The sequence below is a fragment of the Plecotus auritus genome (assembly GCF_963455305.1).
Source record: "Plecotus auritus genome assembly, chromosome: 10".
In the NCBI taxonomy this organism is placed as follows: domain Eukaryota; kingdom Metazoa; phylum Chordata; class Mammalia; order Chiroptera; family Vespertilionidae; genus Plecotus; species Plecotus auritus.
The window spans coordinates 39,303,781-39,322,314 of NC_137785.1; the positions used below are offsets into that span (position 1 = coordinate 39,303,781).

Consider the following 18,534-nt stretch of genomic DNA (forward strand, 5'->3'; position numbering starts at 1 on the left):
GGACACTTACTCTCTGTACATGTCCATATGCACTGCTATTCTAGCTCCTGATATCTTTATAAACCATCTTAAATAAAGTGAATACTAAAAAAATTTCTCACAAGATATATTTAAGACATAAGTAGCTCACTGAAAAACAATAGTGGGATTAGGGGAAAGAAAATAGTCCAGAAATAGAAAGAATAAGAGCAAAAAAGGAATAGGTATATTTAATTAGATCCTTGAAGAATGGTGATTACATGCATCCACACACAGAAATACATACACATCTGATTAAAAGATATATTATCTGGGTAGCTAGCCTACTGCTAGATAGAAGGCAGTAACGAGGATTATGCTTTCCAAAATTCTGAAGACAAAATGGTTTTAATAATATATCTACTTTTTTTTTCAGGTTTCATATCAAATAATCTCTTTTGTCAAGCATGGGCAATATGTATGAAGTATAAACTAAGATAAAGTTGCTCTTGGTGGGGTATCGTTAAGAGGCTCTGTGGGATATGCCTGTACTGTAACCTAAGTTACTTTATTAATTCACTAGAGGCCTGGTGCATGAAAATTCGTGCACTTGGGGGGGTCTCTCAGCCCCACCTGCGCCCTCGTGCAGTTGGGGAGCCCTCGGGGGATGTCCGACTGACAGCTTAGGAGGCAACCAGTGGGCCGATCAGACACTGGCCAGCAAGTGGCCAGCCCCACCGCCGACAGTTGCCGCCCCCTGTTCGCTGTCCCCTCCCTCTGCTTGCTGGCACCCACCTTGGCTGGCCTGGCACCACCCACTCGCTGGCCCCGCTCCCCACCGACCTGTCATTCCACCATTTAGTCGATTTGCATATTAGGCTTTTATTATATAGGATATGTGACTTGCTTCCAAAAATAGATCTAAGGTGACTTAAAGAAAGACCAAGCAAAGAACAAGGTGAACAAAATATCTCAGTCACTAAAAACTGGAGGAAGTTGATATGCTAACCAATAGCATTAACGATCTGAAAATGCATAAAACAGGCCAGGAGCTCCAATAATACATTATGTTATCATTTCATTATCGAGCAGAAGATATTGTGGAATTCCTCAGGGGTTTTGCTTAGAGTTCAGAGTTTAAGGGTATATCTCACATTCAGTGGCATAACTTCCTATGTTTTGTGGTCATGTAATAGACAACATCCTTGAAAATAGCTTTCTCTATGTCCTTAAAAATCAGTACATTTACAGGGAAGTTAATATTGACTGATAGGATACAAAGAAAATTAGTATTTCCTGAGTGTCTACTATTGCCCTGGGGTTGAGGTGTGCCTTAATCCTCCAACAACCCAAAGATGTGGGAACTATATTCTCCATTTACAAAGAAAATGAAAACTCGAGGTACTTAGTGTGACTTGCCCATAATGACAGGGGTCACTAGAAGGAAAGGCTGGGATTTGGAGCTAGTTTCTTCAACTTCAAAGCCCATGTATGGGGTTTCTGCTATATCACAACACATTCGTCTTCAACAAAACAGAGCAACGTGCTCTTCTCAGCTCCAACCCACCATATGATGTTGTTAATGGACTGTGGGAAGTAAGTGAGTTAACACACAAAGGTACTTAGAACAGGGCTTACTTGGCACAGGTAAGTCCTAATAAATGTAAGCTTTTGTTTTTGTTGTTATTGCTTTCCTTTGTCCTCTAGATCTACACTTATTCAAGGAACACTCACAGTGAAACTCCCATACTGCATCGAACACACGTCAACTCTTCTCATTACAGAGAAACATGTAGTTGTGTCAATGGACTTTGGCAAAGATAAGCTTAATTTTAAATTTTTAAGTTTTTAAAAATATGAATCCAACAGAGCCTTGAGCCTGGCAATGAGAGAAAGTGGGACTGGAAAATGTGATAAACAGTCTTAACATTCAGGGAAATCAAACTACAGTCGAGAAAAGACCCTTCCATTCACAAGAAATATGCTAGCTCATTCCCAATGGGTGGTACAGAGAAAACAAAAAGAGAAAAAAAAGTCTGTATTACCTTCCAGACTGGGTTTACTCCAGAATCTAATTCTTTTGAAATAAATTAATTTTTTTCTTTTAAATGTCTTTTTAAAAAAAATCTATTCAGGTGACATTGGCTAATGAAATTATACAGGTTTCAGGTGTGCAATTCTACAATACATCATCTGTATGTTGTACTGTGTGTTTACCATCCTAAGTTAAGTCTCCTTCCATCACCATTTATCCTCTTTACCTTCTCCTACCTCTCCCCACGCCCCATCCCTCTGGCTTTTTAAATGTCTAATGTCTCCCTTATAGGAAATCTGTTCAGGGTTAATACAGAGATTTCAACCATGCTAATTTCATTACGTGGGCTAATTTCATTACTTGGTCTTTTATGGTTATGGAGAATCAACAAAGGGACAAATTAAACAGAGCACACACAAAATCTAATGAGAAATGTTATGTTCTAAGAAGGAAAAATAGACTTACTGCATTCACCTGCCCAGGCATATTAAAATATCAAAAATATTTCAAAGTTCCAAGATTTTATAGTTTCTTTTTCTTTTAAAGAGTGGGAATACTAAGAAAACATTATGCAGGTCTCAGTAGTAGATATACAGTATTTTTTTTGGACCTAGTGAATATACTTTTTATAATGTTCCTGTGAAAGGAGGGACTTTCTAGCTCAGATTACTTGGACAGTCTCACTGTTTATTCTTCCCTTTTTTGAGCAGTCAGAAGAGATTTCTCTCAGTACTTCAAATAAATAAGATATCCAGCTGAACAAACACCATACATTCCCTTGGATTACTTTGGCTTCTTGAAGAATATTTCACTTTCTTTTTGCAAAATGTAAATGATTAAAGAGACCCCATCCTATGAAACTTGAGGATGAGATGTTTCAAGGGTACAGAGTCCATACAAGGCAGAATGTGTTCAGTAAAAGAGCTTGATATTTCACTGGGGAAATGAGAATATTACTAAATAAGAAGCTTTACTTATTATATATTTTAACAGGCTTTATAACATGAAAACCAAACTTCAGCATTCCAAATCAATCTCTACAATATTTTCTGAAAACAGCAAAATAAAAGTTTTTTCCCTTAGATTTCTATTTAATAAAACAAACCCCAAAATAACAACAACAACAATCAAATCCTCAAGACTATGCTTACTCTGGAATAATATTCTACAGGGGCTTTAAAATGATCAGTAAACCTTATCTACCTGTATGGCTTAAAAAGAGTCCAGGGTCTCTGGCAAATTTTTGAAACTCAAATCAAAACTTGGCTGTGAATGTTTCTTTAGAAGGAAAACTTGAGCCATTGATTAACACGGCCCCTTGTACTAAAGCAGCAATGAAAACAAATACTTCACATAAATATATAAAAAAACAAAGTGGTACATCCGGTATCTCTCTTAGCCCAGAAAGAGGGAGGACAAGAATACAGGAAGAATGCAAATAGGAGAATAGCAAGGCAAAGATAAATGTGTCAATAAGGAAAGCTTAAGGCCAGGAAATATCAAAGCCTAGGAGTAAATCTGCCACCAGATAGCCTACCAAAAGGCACACAAAAAAAGACCAAAAAAACAGAAAACTCCAAACTGAACTTGTAAAAAGTGACAGGCAGCTGCTAAGATGGGCCCCAGTACTTTAGGTATTCAGGCCACTATGAAATCCTCTCCCGTGAAAGGGTCAGTCCCAGTGACTTGCTTCTAGTAAACAGAATGGGGAACGGTAATGAGATGTCACCTCGGTGGTGAGATCACACAGGACTGTGACTTCTGTCCTGCTCTTAGGCTCTATTTCCTCCTTGGCTTACACACTTTGATAAAGTAAACTGCCATGCTGGAGAGCGACTGTGGCGAGGAACCCAGAGAGGGGCCTCCTGCTAAACACCAGAGAGGAACCCCAGCCTTCATTCTACTAGGTCCCAAGTAACTGAGCTCTGCCAGCAAGCACTTGAGCTTGGAAGTGGACTTTCTCCAACTGAGCCTTGAATGGCTATAGCCTGGCTGACACCTTGCTTGTAACCTGAGAGTTGACCCTAAAACACAGGGCCCAGTTAAGCCATGCCCAGGTTCCAGACCCACAGAAACTGTGAAATAAGAAGATAGGGTGTCATAGTGATAAAAGGGCACAGGCTGAAGCCAGTGCTTGTGAGGGGTCAGTTGACAACCCGATTCAGAGCTGCATCACCCTGTTTCCCTTCACTCCACTGTGGAGAATCCTGAGGGGTCTGCATGTTACAGACGGTCTCACCACAAGCTCCTTACTGAACTAGTTGAGATGCCGTTAGTGTTACTGAAAGTTTGGAATCCAGATCCAAAAGGTTCTCCAATGAATTTTGGAGCAGAAACACTTATACTAGAGGCTCAGTGCACGAAATCCGTGCACTCGGGGGGTGCCTCAGTCTGGCCTGTGCCCTCTTGCAATCCGGGAGCCCTCAGGGGATGTCTGACTGCCACAGAGGCGGGAAAGGCTCCCGCCACCACCACTGCAGTCGCCAACCATAATCCTGGCTTCTGGCTGAGCGGTGCTACTCCTGTGGGAGCTCACAGACCACCAAGGGGCAGCTCTTGCATTGAGTGTCTGCCCCCTGGTGGTCAGTGCATGTCACTGCGACCACTTGGTCAATTTGCATATTAGTCTTTTATTATATAGGATAGTGGAGATGACTGATGTTGGTGTGTATGTTCTCATCCAGAGATTTCAGAATAAAAAGTGTGAACCTGCGTCAGTCTCCCTATTTAATTTCCTTTTAAATTATACTGTTCTGTGAGATCCAAAGCTTTGGGACAACTAACCTTGGTTAACCGACTCATTTTACAGATAAGAAAACTGAGGCCCGAAGATGGTAAGTGACATGCTCAGAGACACACCATCGTGTATTGAGAGCTAACTCTAAAATGACATTCTGTGAGACAAAGTATAAAGATATAAGCCCAGGAGCATGGAGCCTGGCACTTAGTAGGCTCTCATGTCACCTGAGAATATGTCCTCAGCTGATTTTCAAAGTCTTCATTAATCTTAGAGTAATAAGAAGGTTGGAGGGTATGGATTTTAGTTTCTGAATAATTCAGAATACCAGATTTGAGTTCCTTTTATTGCTGCCAGAAAAACAAACATTACCTTCCACCTCACAAGGAAAAACCAACGTGCCCGGTTATATGAGAATCAAGGTTCATAGAAGAAACATTTCAGAAACATCATCAACGGGCAGCACAAACTCCTGGCATCTGTTTAATCGTGCCCGCCTCCAGTGTCTCCACAGCGCGACAGCCAAAACTCACTGGAAAAAAGTATGAAATTGGAGAAAAGGAAGTTGAAAGGGGGAAGATCAAAGGAGGCACCACTAACTTAAAAGTAATGAAAGAGCTAGAAAGAGAGTTAAGAAAAGGCAATGCATTACTGAGATGCCAATGGGGACACAGAAGAAAAGGAAAATAAAACTGGGAGAATTTCAAATCTTAAATGTTCATTAAATAATTTGTCACACATATTAAGGCTAGATAGTCACTTTTTCCCTCTCAGTTGCTCATTCAGGAACAAAGGCCTAACCAGGCTTAGAACACTGAAAAGCAGAAAATACAGCAATGAGATGTAATGGCCTCACAAAGCAGGACATAGTTCCCTTGTCTTTGTTTTAACAAGAGAGGTTCATCTTTCCTCAAAGCTAAGGTGTGCTGTTGGTGGCTTTAAACAGCAGCCAGGAGGGCTTATATTATGCACCATGGAAGCCCTTCTAATTCTAGCTTCCATTCTGATGTTGCTCAGTGCTTATTTAGACTTGTATATGATGTGTTTACGCTTAAAGTTCACAGGGAGAAAGAGACCATCTGTGACAGACATGGAGCCATCATTAGGAGAATAGGCATCTATAGTCAATGGGAAGATAAGCCTTTTCTTATCTGAAAATACAATGACGATAATAACAGTAACAGTAATAACAATAATAATACATGTTTACTGAGTATCTAGCATTCCTATATATTCATGATCTTTAATTCTCAACACAGGCAAAAATAACAATACAAGTTAATGTCTACCGAACATCTAGTACCTTCTAGATGTTGTACATTCATGGTCTCCTTCAAGTGTCAGCACAAGCCCATGTGGTAGGTATAACATCCCCGTTTTACAAGAGAATCTTAATCAGGTTATGAAATGTGCCTAAGAGTTAGCGTGGGACGGAGCTGGGGTTTGACCCGAGAGCTGCCCAGCTCTGAAGCTTATCCTATCTTTCCTATACCAGGCTGTTCTCCCCTTACATATTTCCCTTCCCTACACACACCTCTGGGTAGATCCCTCCTGTGTCACTTGACAAGGAGTCAGGGGGCCTTGGTTCTGGCCCCAGCCCTGCCATGTACTAGCTGTGTGACTCTGAGTGGGTCCTCTAGCCTCCCCCATTTCTTTATCTACACACTCAAACTGCAAACCTCTGCATGTCAGGGAGGCTAATGATAAGAAATATATTAATAACTGTCATTCATTAAGCACCTAATCGTCTTTCATTTATTCATTTACAAATATTTAGCGAGCATTTACTTTATGGACCAGGATACAGTGGTATGAAGGCAAAAATAGCATTTTCAGGAGAGTAGGAGTCAGCCATGAAATACAAACTACAGAAATTATTTGTGTTCAATGCTACGAAGGAGAAATTTCGGAGGTTCTTCATGTACTCATTCAGCACATGTTTATGGAGTGCTTTATGCATCAGATATTATTATAGGTACTGGCTCATATGAGCAAATCTTGACCTAATGCTCTGTTGAGGTGTAACATTTAGACTGAGTTTTGAAGGACAAATAGAACATAAGTGAGAGTGGAGGAAAGGAGTGTTCTGGACTAAAGAACAGTCTGCTTCAACAGCCTGACAAGGAAAGGAGAAAGGAGCTGAAAGTGGCTAGAGGTAAAACTGGAATTATTATTGCATTCTCCAGGAAGGGGGCCAGATATGGCCAGGTGCCTTGCACTCAATCCTCACTTGCTTTCACAGTGACCCTATATTCAGACATGACAGTGACAAAACTATATGCACACCTATTCAATTCAAAGCCATTATTCCACCCGTTTTCCTTGCCATCAGATCTCCCCTCCTGCCCTAGAGACACAAAATGCCAGGAATGCACTTTCTCAGCTTCCTCTGCACCTAGGATGGACAAGTGACTCAATCCTGGCCAGTGAGCTGAGAGGAAGTCTTCCATGGAGGATAATTCTGAGACAGAAGCATAGGAGGAGGGGCCCCATCCCTCCCATCCTGTCTTCAGACCTTATCCTGTAGGATACAATGGCTGGCACCGCTGCAGCCATTTTATAAGCAGAAGGAAAGAGGCAAGACAATCACAAAGGAGCTGCCTATATACAGGTGTCAAACGCATCCCTAGCTGCCTTGGGATTCCTGGATCAATGAGAAGAACAGATCTCTATTATTCCAACCACTTTTAACTGCATCTTAATTAACTCACAGTCCAAAACATGTCAAGTAATGTAGAAAAGGAGCCTCCGAGAGGCTGAATAATTTCAATATTATACAACTAAAAAAGAGGGGAAACCTGAGTTTTAAACACAGGTCTAATGATGCTAAACCTTCACTCCTTTTTGCTCTACCATATCCCTTGGACTCTGAATTGAACAAACACTGTAAACTGTAAAACTCCGGACAGAATTGAGCCGTGGCTAATAAAGCCAATGCTAATAATAATGCTTTAAGAAGGGTGTTGAGGCTGCAGGGATGTGGCCTCAGCGAGGAGAGGAGCCCAGCCACCAGGTACCTCTGTGCAGGTCTGCAGGAAAGCTCAAGTGTGGCCCAGCCTCGAGGGTCCTCAGAGTCTGCTTCTCTAACACTTCTAAATGGGCAAGAGCATAGCAGCCAGAGAATCAGTCCTCACTAGGGAGTCTCAAACTATTTAGATTAATCAAGAATAGGCTGAAATTTCTACTCTGAAAATGGTATTTCCTCCTCCCAACAGAAAAATGTCCCTGCTTTCTACTCCATGTGCCAAGAGATTCAAGGGGGGTGAAGGGGGACTGTCCTTGACAGTATCTGGGGTGTAGTTAGCTGCAGGTATTTAAAGGGGAGAGGGGGAGAGTATTTTTCTAAAATACTAATTTAAAGAACAAATCAACATCTATTATCTCCTTCATTATGTTTTAAATTGTCCAACTATAAATCACCCTGCAGCAGGTTATTCAAGGGCAGAATTACCCAGCTTGGCTTTTCCGAAGGTTAGGAGAATGACATCTTGTGCTTTTTCTAGTTTAATTTATAACTTTGCAACAGAACCAGCATTGCAGGCCCGTCCATTAACAGGGTAGCTGAACATCTGTTAAAACTCAGCACAATGCCTGGCTTTACGCGGCCACAGGAAACGTAACCCAATCTTTTCAAAAGTTCTACCAACTCAAGCTCTTTTTTAATGTAAAATGATTTGAAAATGTAGCTCCCTAAAACATCTGCTAAGCTCTTGCTCCCCTAACACATGATATTCTTTATACTGTTACCTGCCAACACAAATATTTGGTTGCACAAAACACCCTAAGAAGCACGTGATGGTACTCAGCTTCAGATTTACATATGGATCCCCACAGGGCTGGCTGGGGCCTAGGATGTTATTTCCCAGAACTGAAAGCTTATGTGGGGGGAAATGGAGGGGCGGAGGGTTAATTTCACGAAGGATCTTTCAAACATGTTAAGAAGAAAACATAACTGAACAACTGGATATCTGTGACAGGGGTACTGTGGGGCACTGATGCAGAAAGTGGACTTGGGAATAGATGACGAAGTTTCTGAGGCTGAAATACCATTTGCTTGAACAAGTTGGGCAAGTTCTCTGTGCTTCTAAATGCAAAATGAGGATAATAATTCCATCACTAAAGAAGGGTTGTGAGATACCTAAAGATCCATATGCTGATATAGGAAGCATCATGGTGCCCAGCTTACACTGCTAAGTTGCACCTTTCTGAGAGTATGCCAGGAATATAACGCCATCCCACTGGGCAACAACTGCAAGTAGCCAAAATTATCCTCAAAAATACAATATGCCAGGTTTTGTGAATTAAACCTCATAAAGCAATATGTATGCATGAATATATCTTATACTAGTAGACTAACATACAATATATATTCATGTATACATATGCAAAATGTAATTTTAGTATATTTTAATTGCATAAAAAGAGACAGAAAATAAAAATACAGCACACACAATGTATGTGACTTCATTATTTAAAAGCTCCCAGCAAACATCAGTTTCCTTAAAGATGTTTCAATAGCAGCTAGTTGAGGAATCTTGCATCTTTTTTTAAACATGAATAAAACCCTATTACCATTTTATCCACTATTGTTATTTTATCATAAATTGGAGGGCACACAACTTCCCCAGGATCCCCAAGACTCTGTCTTGTCCCCTAGACCTCAAGAGTAAGAGAGGGCAGAAACACACTTTACCAGTGGGGGTTGCTGAGCTGAAAATTAATCCCTATGAGTTTCTCATTAGTGATTATTATACTGCAGGCGGCCAAAATGGAAAAATTAATTAATTTCAAAGTGATAATGCATTTACAGCAACAATTAGAAATGTATAACTGTAAAAGGGCAACATTTAAAAGACAGATTACATTTAATAAAGTTACACAAGAACATCCAATTGTAAAATTACTGATCTGCAACAATATTCCTTAAAGAGGCACTTAAAATAGCCTGACTCCATGAAGGGTGACCTAATTACTGTAACTAAAATCACCATAGTCACAGCAAGTCACAGCAAATAAAAAAGGGACACTGATATTACAATACTGCTGTTTAATACTTCAGGGAGCAGGCTGTGGGGGAGAAGCCCAAGCAGGGCTTCCAAGCACAAGGCCGAGTTGTAGCTCTTATTTCCTTGACCTTGTACAATGGAATATATACTCTGGCAACACCTGTGTCAAGGGAAAACACTTTCTCTGAAGTGAAATGCACAAGAGGTGATAGGAATCCAACGTTTCCATGGGTAGGAATGGGAATGCAACTTCATGGCTTATTTCCAAAAATGTGTTTGCATTACAACGGCAAACGTGCACTCTTCACCCATGAAACAAACGTCTTCTCAGGATAAAAGCAATCAGAAGCAGCACAAAGAAGGAAAAAACACCCAGTGACTTTCCTAATAAGCCCTGTCTATCCCGCCAGTAAAATACAGTGATCCCAGGTCTACGCTCATGCTGGTTTCTCCTGAGAGTCTAAAATGTTTATGAAAGAGAAGTGATTGGCTGTGAGTTCAACAAACAAGTCCAGAGTTCCCACCCTCCTTATACACCTATTCATATGGAGTTCTAGTGGCTAAGAAATACCATCAAATACCTACATGTATAACAATATTACTAGAATTTTCCTAAGAATCTAAATTTAGCTACATAGTTCATAGTCTTCCTAATCAATAGGCTTATCTAAAAAAGTGCATTTGTGACATTTAAAAGATGATCACTTGGGACAGGAACATGGAAAGTCTACTGCACAGTGGTTTCTGCAGGAACCAGATGTACAGGTTGGAGAACCAAGCTCTCCCAGCTGAGCACCCTCACTACCTTGCCTATAACCCTCTCCCCAGGCCGTTGAGTTCAGGAATAGAAGTCGCCCGACCACCACCAGCAGACTCCCAATTTACAGAGTTCTGTAGTTCCATGACCCCTGTATCCATTGGCAGCAATTACATTTTGGAAAATACTGTTCAGGACCAAGGTAATATTCACAACAAGAATAACAACCATCATGGCAAGAAGTGCCACACACCTACCATACCACAGGCACTGTGCTGGGCACATTATTCAACTGTGCTTTCCAATAGGGTGGCTGTTAGGCACGTGCGGCTATTTACATTAAATCAAATTGAATTAAAAATTTAGTTCTTTATTCATATCAGCCATTTTTCAAGGGCTCAATAGCCATCTGTGGTCAGTGGCTATACTAAATAGCCAGATTAAAATCTGCAGATTAGAAAAATACTGTATCACATACATTGCATAAAATGTGCATTCTTCATTCAAGTCACTTCTTACTGAAACACTTTCATAGAGGAAGTTTCTAGATATGGTTGTTATATGACCATTAAAAACATAAAAACGTCATAGTTACCTTTGTGAACATTTCTAAATCTAACCGCAGTCGTGTGATTCATCCAAAATAATTCATTGTTGAGGAAGTAAAGAATAAAACACACTTCTAGCCAACAAAGTATACCCCAGGAGAGATGTATAACCAGTAAGAAAAGAATTTGGAACATCAGATACAGATTCTCAGTGGAAATAAAGGAATCACATCATCTGATAATTCAACAGTCACAAATCCATATTGTTCACCTACTAATGCAAAACACAGTTACCAAGCGCTGCACTTTCTGAATAATAATAAATAAAATCACATCAAAAGAAAACCAATAATTGCTATCAAGACTTTTAGCCACACTAAAACAATACTGAGAAACCACATCTCCCACCCAGCTCTCCGAGACACCTTTATAGAGACAAACATAATCAAAAGTCGATAGAAATGTGTTCAAGGGCCCTTTCCAATGGCTTTAATAGGCTTGATGATGTGATTAGCAAGACCAGACTCATCATTCCAAGAGGTGAGAGACTGAAGAAAGCACTCCTGGGTTTCTCAAGGACCCTTTAGAAAGGCACAGTGAATGGGTCTGCGGTGATGAAGCCGTTCACTTACCATGGACTTGGTGAAAGGCCTGGCCAAGGTGAACAGCAGCGTGTACACCCACCAGTTGCGATGAAGGGAGGAGTACATCATGTTTCCTGGATGCACTGCGTTCGAGGTGACCCCTCTTGGGGACAAGCGGCGATGAAGCTCATTGGAGAAAAGAATGTTGCAGAGTTTGGACCGGTTGTAAGCCAGCATGGCCCAGTAGTCATTTTTAGATGGAGAGAGGCGGCTGAAGTCTAGCTTTCCTGAGGAATCATTAATATCTGTAAATCTAAAAAAAAAAAAAAAAGAAAAGAAAAATAGAAAAGATGACATGAAGCAGCCAAGCTCTGATGTCTGATATAGCTTCTTAATTTTTATTGAAAATCTGCAAAACTACACAAAGACTACTGAAAACCCAATGGTGCAAACCTCGAAACAAAGTTGCCCATAAAAATAGACAATGGTGATTTAACAATATAAACCAACTGGATGCAAAGACAGGCTTAATAAAGACCCAAATTCAGAAAGGGAGCATTCTTAACAATGCTAAACAGCCCCCGCCACTCACATATATTTTTCAAAACTTTCAATAGGAAGTTCAGGGATAATTAAGTTAAATGGAAAAGCATCTTACATGAAGGGCTGCTGCTTTTGGCAGCAGGAAGATATCACATTGCTAACCTTTGACAGGGTTTTCCTGGGTTATTTTAGCCAACGCTGGAGTCCTGTATAGTTTCACTAGAGCATCCAAGTAAATACATAGATGAGTCTTGCTGCCTCCAAGACTTTTTCCAGATTAAAAATTAATGATTATAAAGGGGTTACAACCTTGGTGAGGTGCCATCAATAGTCTTATATGTTAAAAGACAAATATAAACAAAGGCAAAATGAGTTCTGGCGGGGTCTAATGTTTTTAAGTATACCCATGGCATGGATACACACAAATCAAAGTAAGCAGTTGATGTTTTATAATTGGGTCTGACGGAGTCGTTAAACACCAGCTGTTTGTTTGTTTCTTTCCTTTCTTTCTTCTTTTTAAAAAAAATCAACAACAAAGTAGTGACTGCCTGTTAAAGCATGGATAATAAAAGGATTTTCTAGATGACCGACTCGTCATTATTAAGAACTTAGTTCGCTTCATTAAATTAGCAGAGTACTAAAGAAGCACAATAAGAGGAATCTGGATAACTGCTGTGGGAAACAAAGCAAAGGTAAAATGAAAACGATGGAATAATCTGGTCATTCCTTACTTAACATGAGCAGTTCAGTTGAGCTATGACTAAAAGAAGCATCCCAGGGGCAGAATACATATTTTAATGGAAATTAAATATCCCTTTTTTAGAACTCAGTCGGTGACATCCAGTTTCTAGTGTTAAATTACATTGCTGCTCTGAGGTCATCAACAAAGCTGATGGCCATAAGCACCATCACTGACACGGCAATGGGACTTGGAAACTAATTGTTGGCTGCCATCCTTCCCAGGTCCCCAAACCACTGGGAGAGCCCAGACTTCTGAGCTTAATCCTTTTAGGCAGTGGAACTTAGCAGGAAATTTAAAAATTTACAGGAGCCTTTTTCTGATTGTCATTATGATTCTGGGTGGCAGGGGGTGGGGGTTGTGAATGATAGCTGTCCTGCAAGGCAGGTGGAGTCTGGCTCAGTGAGGACTGCTGCACCGGACATTCATGCAGCTGAAAAGCCTGTGTGATTGTCTGAGCCTAGGGCAGGGGTGGGCAAACTTTTTGACTCGAGGGCCACAATGGGTTCTTAAACTGGACCAGAGGGCCGGAACAAAAGCATGGATGGAGTGTTTGTGTGAACTAATATAAATTCAAAGTAAAGGAGCGGAGGGGAGAGCAAGAGAACCGGATAGAACAGCCGGATCCGGCCCGTGGGCCATAGTTTGCCCAAGGCTGGCCTAGGGCCTAACTGTGCTTTACATGTGTGCACAGCTTTAACACCCACTGGATTTCTGGAAGGGTAGTACAACAATTGTATGAATGAGGAATGAGTACGCTTTCATTTTTTTTAAATTTAATTTTATTTTTTTTAACTGTTTGAAGTATTACCAATAGTAGTACATATGTCTCCTTTCCCCCCCCCACCATTGACCTCCCCCCGGCCTCCCATACCCCCCAGTACATGCCTTTACCTGCCCCCCCCGCCCCCCGCCAAGTGTCTTGTATCCACCGGTTATGCCTATGTGCATGCGTACAAGTCCCTCGGTTGATCTCTTACAGGCTCCCCGCCGCCCAACCTCCCCTGCCTTCCCACTGTAGTTTGACAGTCTGATCAATGCTTCTTTGTCTCTGTATCAGAGAGGAATTGACAGGTCTGCTCCAACCACGAAGACAAGAGGAGAAACAGTCCAGAGATGGAAGACGCTGACGACGCCTTGCCACGCTAGCAGTCAGCAGCTGTGCGTCGCAGCAGGTTGCCTAGGACCAAACCAGAGAGGGTCGGACCTGCATTGCCACCATGTGCCCACCATCCAGATATCAATGCTGACATGTACACTTAAGGAACTGTTTGACATTGAAACGGGGACTCAGAACGGTTGGACATTGAAATTGGGACTCAAACATTTTTTGTTATTATATGTTTATTTCTAGTCGGCAGAGGCAAGATTTTTTAAATGAGTACACTTTCAGCGTTCGTGATTAGGGCTGGGGGGTGGGGGGTGAGGCTTAACTCAATGCTGGTGGCACTGGAGTCTTGGAATGCCACATGCCTGTCCACAGTCTGCATTTGTGAATATCCTCCCCCGCAAGATGATTTATGCCTGGGCATGCGCATCTGATACTTACCTTTCCAGTAGTCCTGCCCAAGCGTTCTCATGTTGAAACATGTTATTTTGCTTCACATTTATTTTTTTCTTTATATTACAGTAAACTAACATGTTGAATTAAAATATATTTATGCAGGGAAGTTATATTACTTCTGAACTATATTTTAACATTCTAAGGAGGCAGCAATTTTCAAACAATGTGCCGCAAGAGTTTTTAAAGCACGCCCTAAATAGTTTGGCTCAGTGGATAGAGCGTCAGCCTGCAGATTGAAAGGTCCCAGGTTCGATTCCGGTCAAGGGCATGTACCTTGGTTGCGGGCACATCCCTAGTAGGAGGTGTGCAGGAGGCAGCTGATTCGTGTTTCTCTCTCATCAATGTTTCTAACTCTCTATCCTTCTCCCTTCCTCTCTGTAAAAAATCAATAAAATACATTTTTTTAAAAAAGAATTTTTAAAACATGCTACAGCTGACTATTTTGTCAGGGACACTGACCTATTTTCCCTAAGACTGTCAAATAAAAAAAAATGACAACAGACAACACAACAATAGCCATCCCAAGTGAACAAATCAAATTATACAGATTTCTTTGTCAGGTCCATAAAAAATGTATTTTTTGGTGTGCCGCAGAATTTTAGTAATTACTTTATGTGTGGCATGAGATGAAAAAGGTTGAAAATTACTATAATAAGGTGTTAAGGAAGAGTTGTTACAAAAAGGGACTCTTGAGTTGAGAACCCAATGATCCAAGCCATAGGCCATATCCTGGAAATGCTACCTACTTGAGTAGAAAAGTGCATTAAGGATTTAGACAATATCTAAGAGGTATAAGATAAATATAACATCCTTCCCTCTCCACTCACCTATTGCAGGAAATCCTTCTTGGCATATTTGTTTAGTCCAACCCAGCTAAGGTGCCATTTCTTCCAGGAAGCTCTCCCTAACTAACTCTACCACTGCCAGTTGTCACACTGGTTTCTTTGGTGGCAAAGGAGGATAGATTAAAAAAAATACAAAGTGGACTGAAATGCATGTTTCCACAGAAATTAAGTATTCAATCTCCAGGACCCAGTCCATAATAGTATTAGTGTTCAATAACCTTGCCACCTCTCCAGGATCAGTAACAAAGCAAATTATGCCATCTTTGTATTTTATCCACACATTCTGCCTCTGTCATTACCACAACAGTCTGCAAGGCATTTGTTCTCCTGGTTCCAGTGCTAGACTGTGAATTTTTAAAAGACAGACAGTGAGCTGCTTGCCTGTTGCCTCATATAATGTTTTAACACATAGTACAAACTAAATACAAAGTTAGAGAACAAACTAAGGGCCAAGTCTCCCTTATTACAAAAAAAAACTTTGTTTCGAGCCTTGCTGCAAAGGCAAAATTTACCATTAGGTTCAGATCCTTTATGTTCCTCATTAGAGAGAATAGAGAATGTGGCACTTGGCACTTTCAGATGTTCAGAATGAGTCAGTCCCCTGCTTTGGATTTTAAAGATAATGCAGAAGTACCTCATGACTGGGGAACATAGTGGGTTGATTAAATTCCTAAAAAAAGAAAAGTCATTCATTCAAAGGCCCCTATCTAGAAATCTAGAAACACACACGCATCATGATGAGAAATTACATGGAACCAAGTTAAAGCAAGGTTTCAAGGAAGCACAGCTGCTAAATATCAGGCCCCCACCCTCTGCACACAGCCCTCCCCAATAAGTGGACCCCTGATTTCCTGCCCAGCTGATCTCCTGGGCAGCACACCCATTTTTAAGGCCTGATTAGCTTGTATTGACAGCGCTACAGGAAGTGGGAAGGGCGGGTAAGGCTTCTGATTCCTCTGAGCCAGGACAGGCTTCCTGAGAAACGACTGCATTCACCTCTCAGCTCCAGAGGCAGTAAAACAACTCTTCAAAGGCTGCCTACTCTATTTTCAAACTGAAAAACTGACAAAGCCAAACAATCATGTCTTAATAGAATGATCCTCCTACCAGTACCAGAACATGCTAACATTTTCTCTCTGGACATTAACATCGGCTATGTAAGGAAACCTCTAGTTTGTATTTCAATTTACACTGATCCTTTTTTATTTTTTTAAACTGAAGGTTTTTAAATTTCCAAACTAAAGTAATTAGTCTGGATTCTATGTAGACAAAAGCTAGAACGTTCAAAGAATAAGACAGAATTTGCATCAGAAACTGTGTGTGTGTGTGTGTGTGTGTGTGTGTGTGTGTGTGTGTGGCATCTTAGCTCTCCACACAGCTGTAGCCATTTAGACTTGTTTAGGCAGCAATGTGCTTTTCCTCCTATTTAAATTGTTATCTGAAAATTTTTCACAGTGAAGAAGTCAAGTTCTCATTTTAATATAATGTATTTTAGGTATGCAGAAACTCAATTCACTCCAGATAAGTAACCAACATACAGTGGAGACACAGGGGGGCTAATAAATACTTTGCCTTGGGGCAGTCTGGTATATTTTCTGCAAACATAGGACTTTATTCTTCCCCTAACAGGGGGTCCTGACTCCAAGGAAGAGATTCCACCAAGGTTTATGGAGGTAATTAGATATCAACACTCCATTTTACAACATGGGTTAAGGCTCCAGGTCTTGAGCAGTGAGCAAGTGTGTTCCCAGGCGTGTGTTCCCAGGCGTGCGCTCCCAGGCCTGTGCACCCAGTGCGCACACTAGCTCTCTGGTGCTGTGTAATAAACAAACCATATTGGGGGAATTAACGTATTGAGAGAATACCCTTCAGCATGTGCAAAGGATCACCAGAAAGCAGAAAACCAGCATCAAGGACCTGACAGGAGTGAGCCTCCTCTCACACTTCATGAAGGCCTTGTCTATAAACTGAAATGGGTCAAGGCCCTTCCTTCCAATTCACTTTTTAAAGGAAATTAAGATTCAGATCTCCAAGGTAAGAACGAATTACACTGCAGTTCAGGAGAGAACAAAGACACCCCATGAAATACCATTCGAGATACCGATTTACAAAGGGAAGAGAGCAGCTGACAATTCAACCTAATCTCCCATTAAATACCAGCTCATTTAAACACATCCCGTGGTGCCCTCCACATATGGCACATGACTGGGGCTGGCAGATTTATTTCCAGAGCTCGCTGGCCTGCGCCTGCCCCCACAGTGGCCTCCCTCATGCCTTAACGGGGCCACTCCACTTTCTTTCACAAACCTGGTGTGATTTGCAAAGATAAGAATGTCCAGATTTCATTACCACCTAATTACTAGATGCTCCATGTCTTTTAACACGGGGGAGGATTATTACTGGCATTTTCCTTTCATTTCAGCCATCATAAATTTAAAATGGGAGAAGTAAATCTCTCTGCAGCGTGTCACTTAGACCCTAAGCCCCTGTGTTTGGGAGTGATAAAGGGTTCAGACTAACCCTTGGCTGGTCTCTCTCTTACAAGTCCCAGGGGTTACATTTTATGGAAGCATGATTTTAAAAATAAGCTTCATTCTGGGTCACTAAAACATTTCAGGACTTACAGCGGAGAAGAAGGGGGAAAATAGGCACTTGCACATTATTTTTTCAGCTACTTTGCTAAGAGTGAAAGCTCCCAACCACACTAGGAAAAACTCCCTAACATGCATTATATCTAGCCTCACCCGGCAAGTCCTTTGTCTTTCCCCAGTACTTCTCTTTGTCTTTCCCTAGACAAATAGTTGTTTATCCAACTCTAGGAACAAATATGCTGAAAATATGATGAAATTTTCAAATTTTTTTTTACTCAATTGAATATCCTCCTAATGGTGATAGAAAAGAAGTGCCATCTGATGTTTTAATTGAAATTTTAACCAAAAGAGGCATGGCCAGATTTCTAATATGTTCTAACTACAGCACTTCCCTTCCTACAATTACACAGCTAATGTCTGCATTGAATTCCCTAATTTCTCATTATAAAACAATTGGATTTCATCGCGCAGTCTTTAATTGCGTTGTTTCTCCTGCTAGAATAACTGCACATTCTTCTTGGTGAGATGTTGAAGTTGTTGAATGACAAATCAATAAAGGTCAGGCATTCAGATTTAATCAATTATTATTCCATCTCAAAGAAAAATCAATGAGGGGCTTGAAGTAGA

The 18,534-nt window shown here is 40.9% G+C and overlaps 1 protein-coding gene across 3 annotated transcripts in view; it reads right to left on the reverse strand.

Annotated features, from left to right (window-relative positions):
* Window positions 1–18,534, reverse strand: part of WWOX (WW domain containing oxidoreductase) — a 947,098-nt gene that overhangs the window by 657,273 nt on the left and 271,291 nt on the right. For 2 of the 3 annotated variants that reach the window (XM_080645807.1, XM_080645809.1), the window contains one exon: window positions 11,674–11,938. In XM_080645807.1, coding sequence (XP_080501933.1) covers window positions 11,674–11,938 — 265 coding nt within the window. Of the gene's footprint in view, window positions 1–5,057; window positions 5,263–11,673; window positions 11,939–18,534 lie in introns of those variants that run through there. The other variant, XM_080645808.1, reaches the window with a different exon arrangement.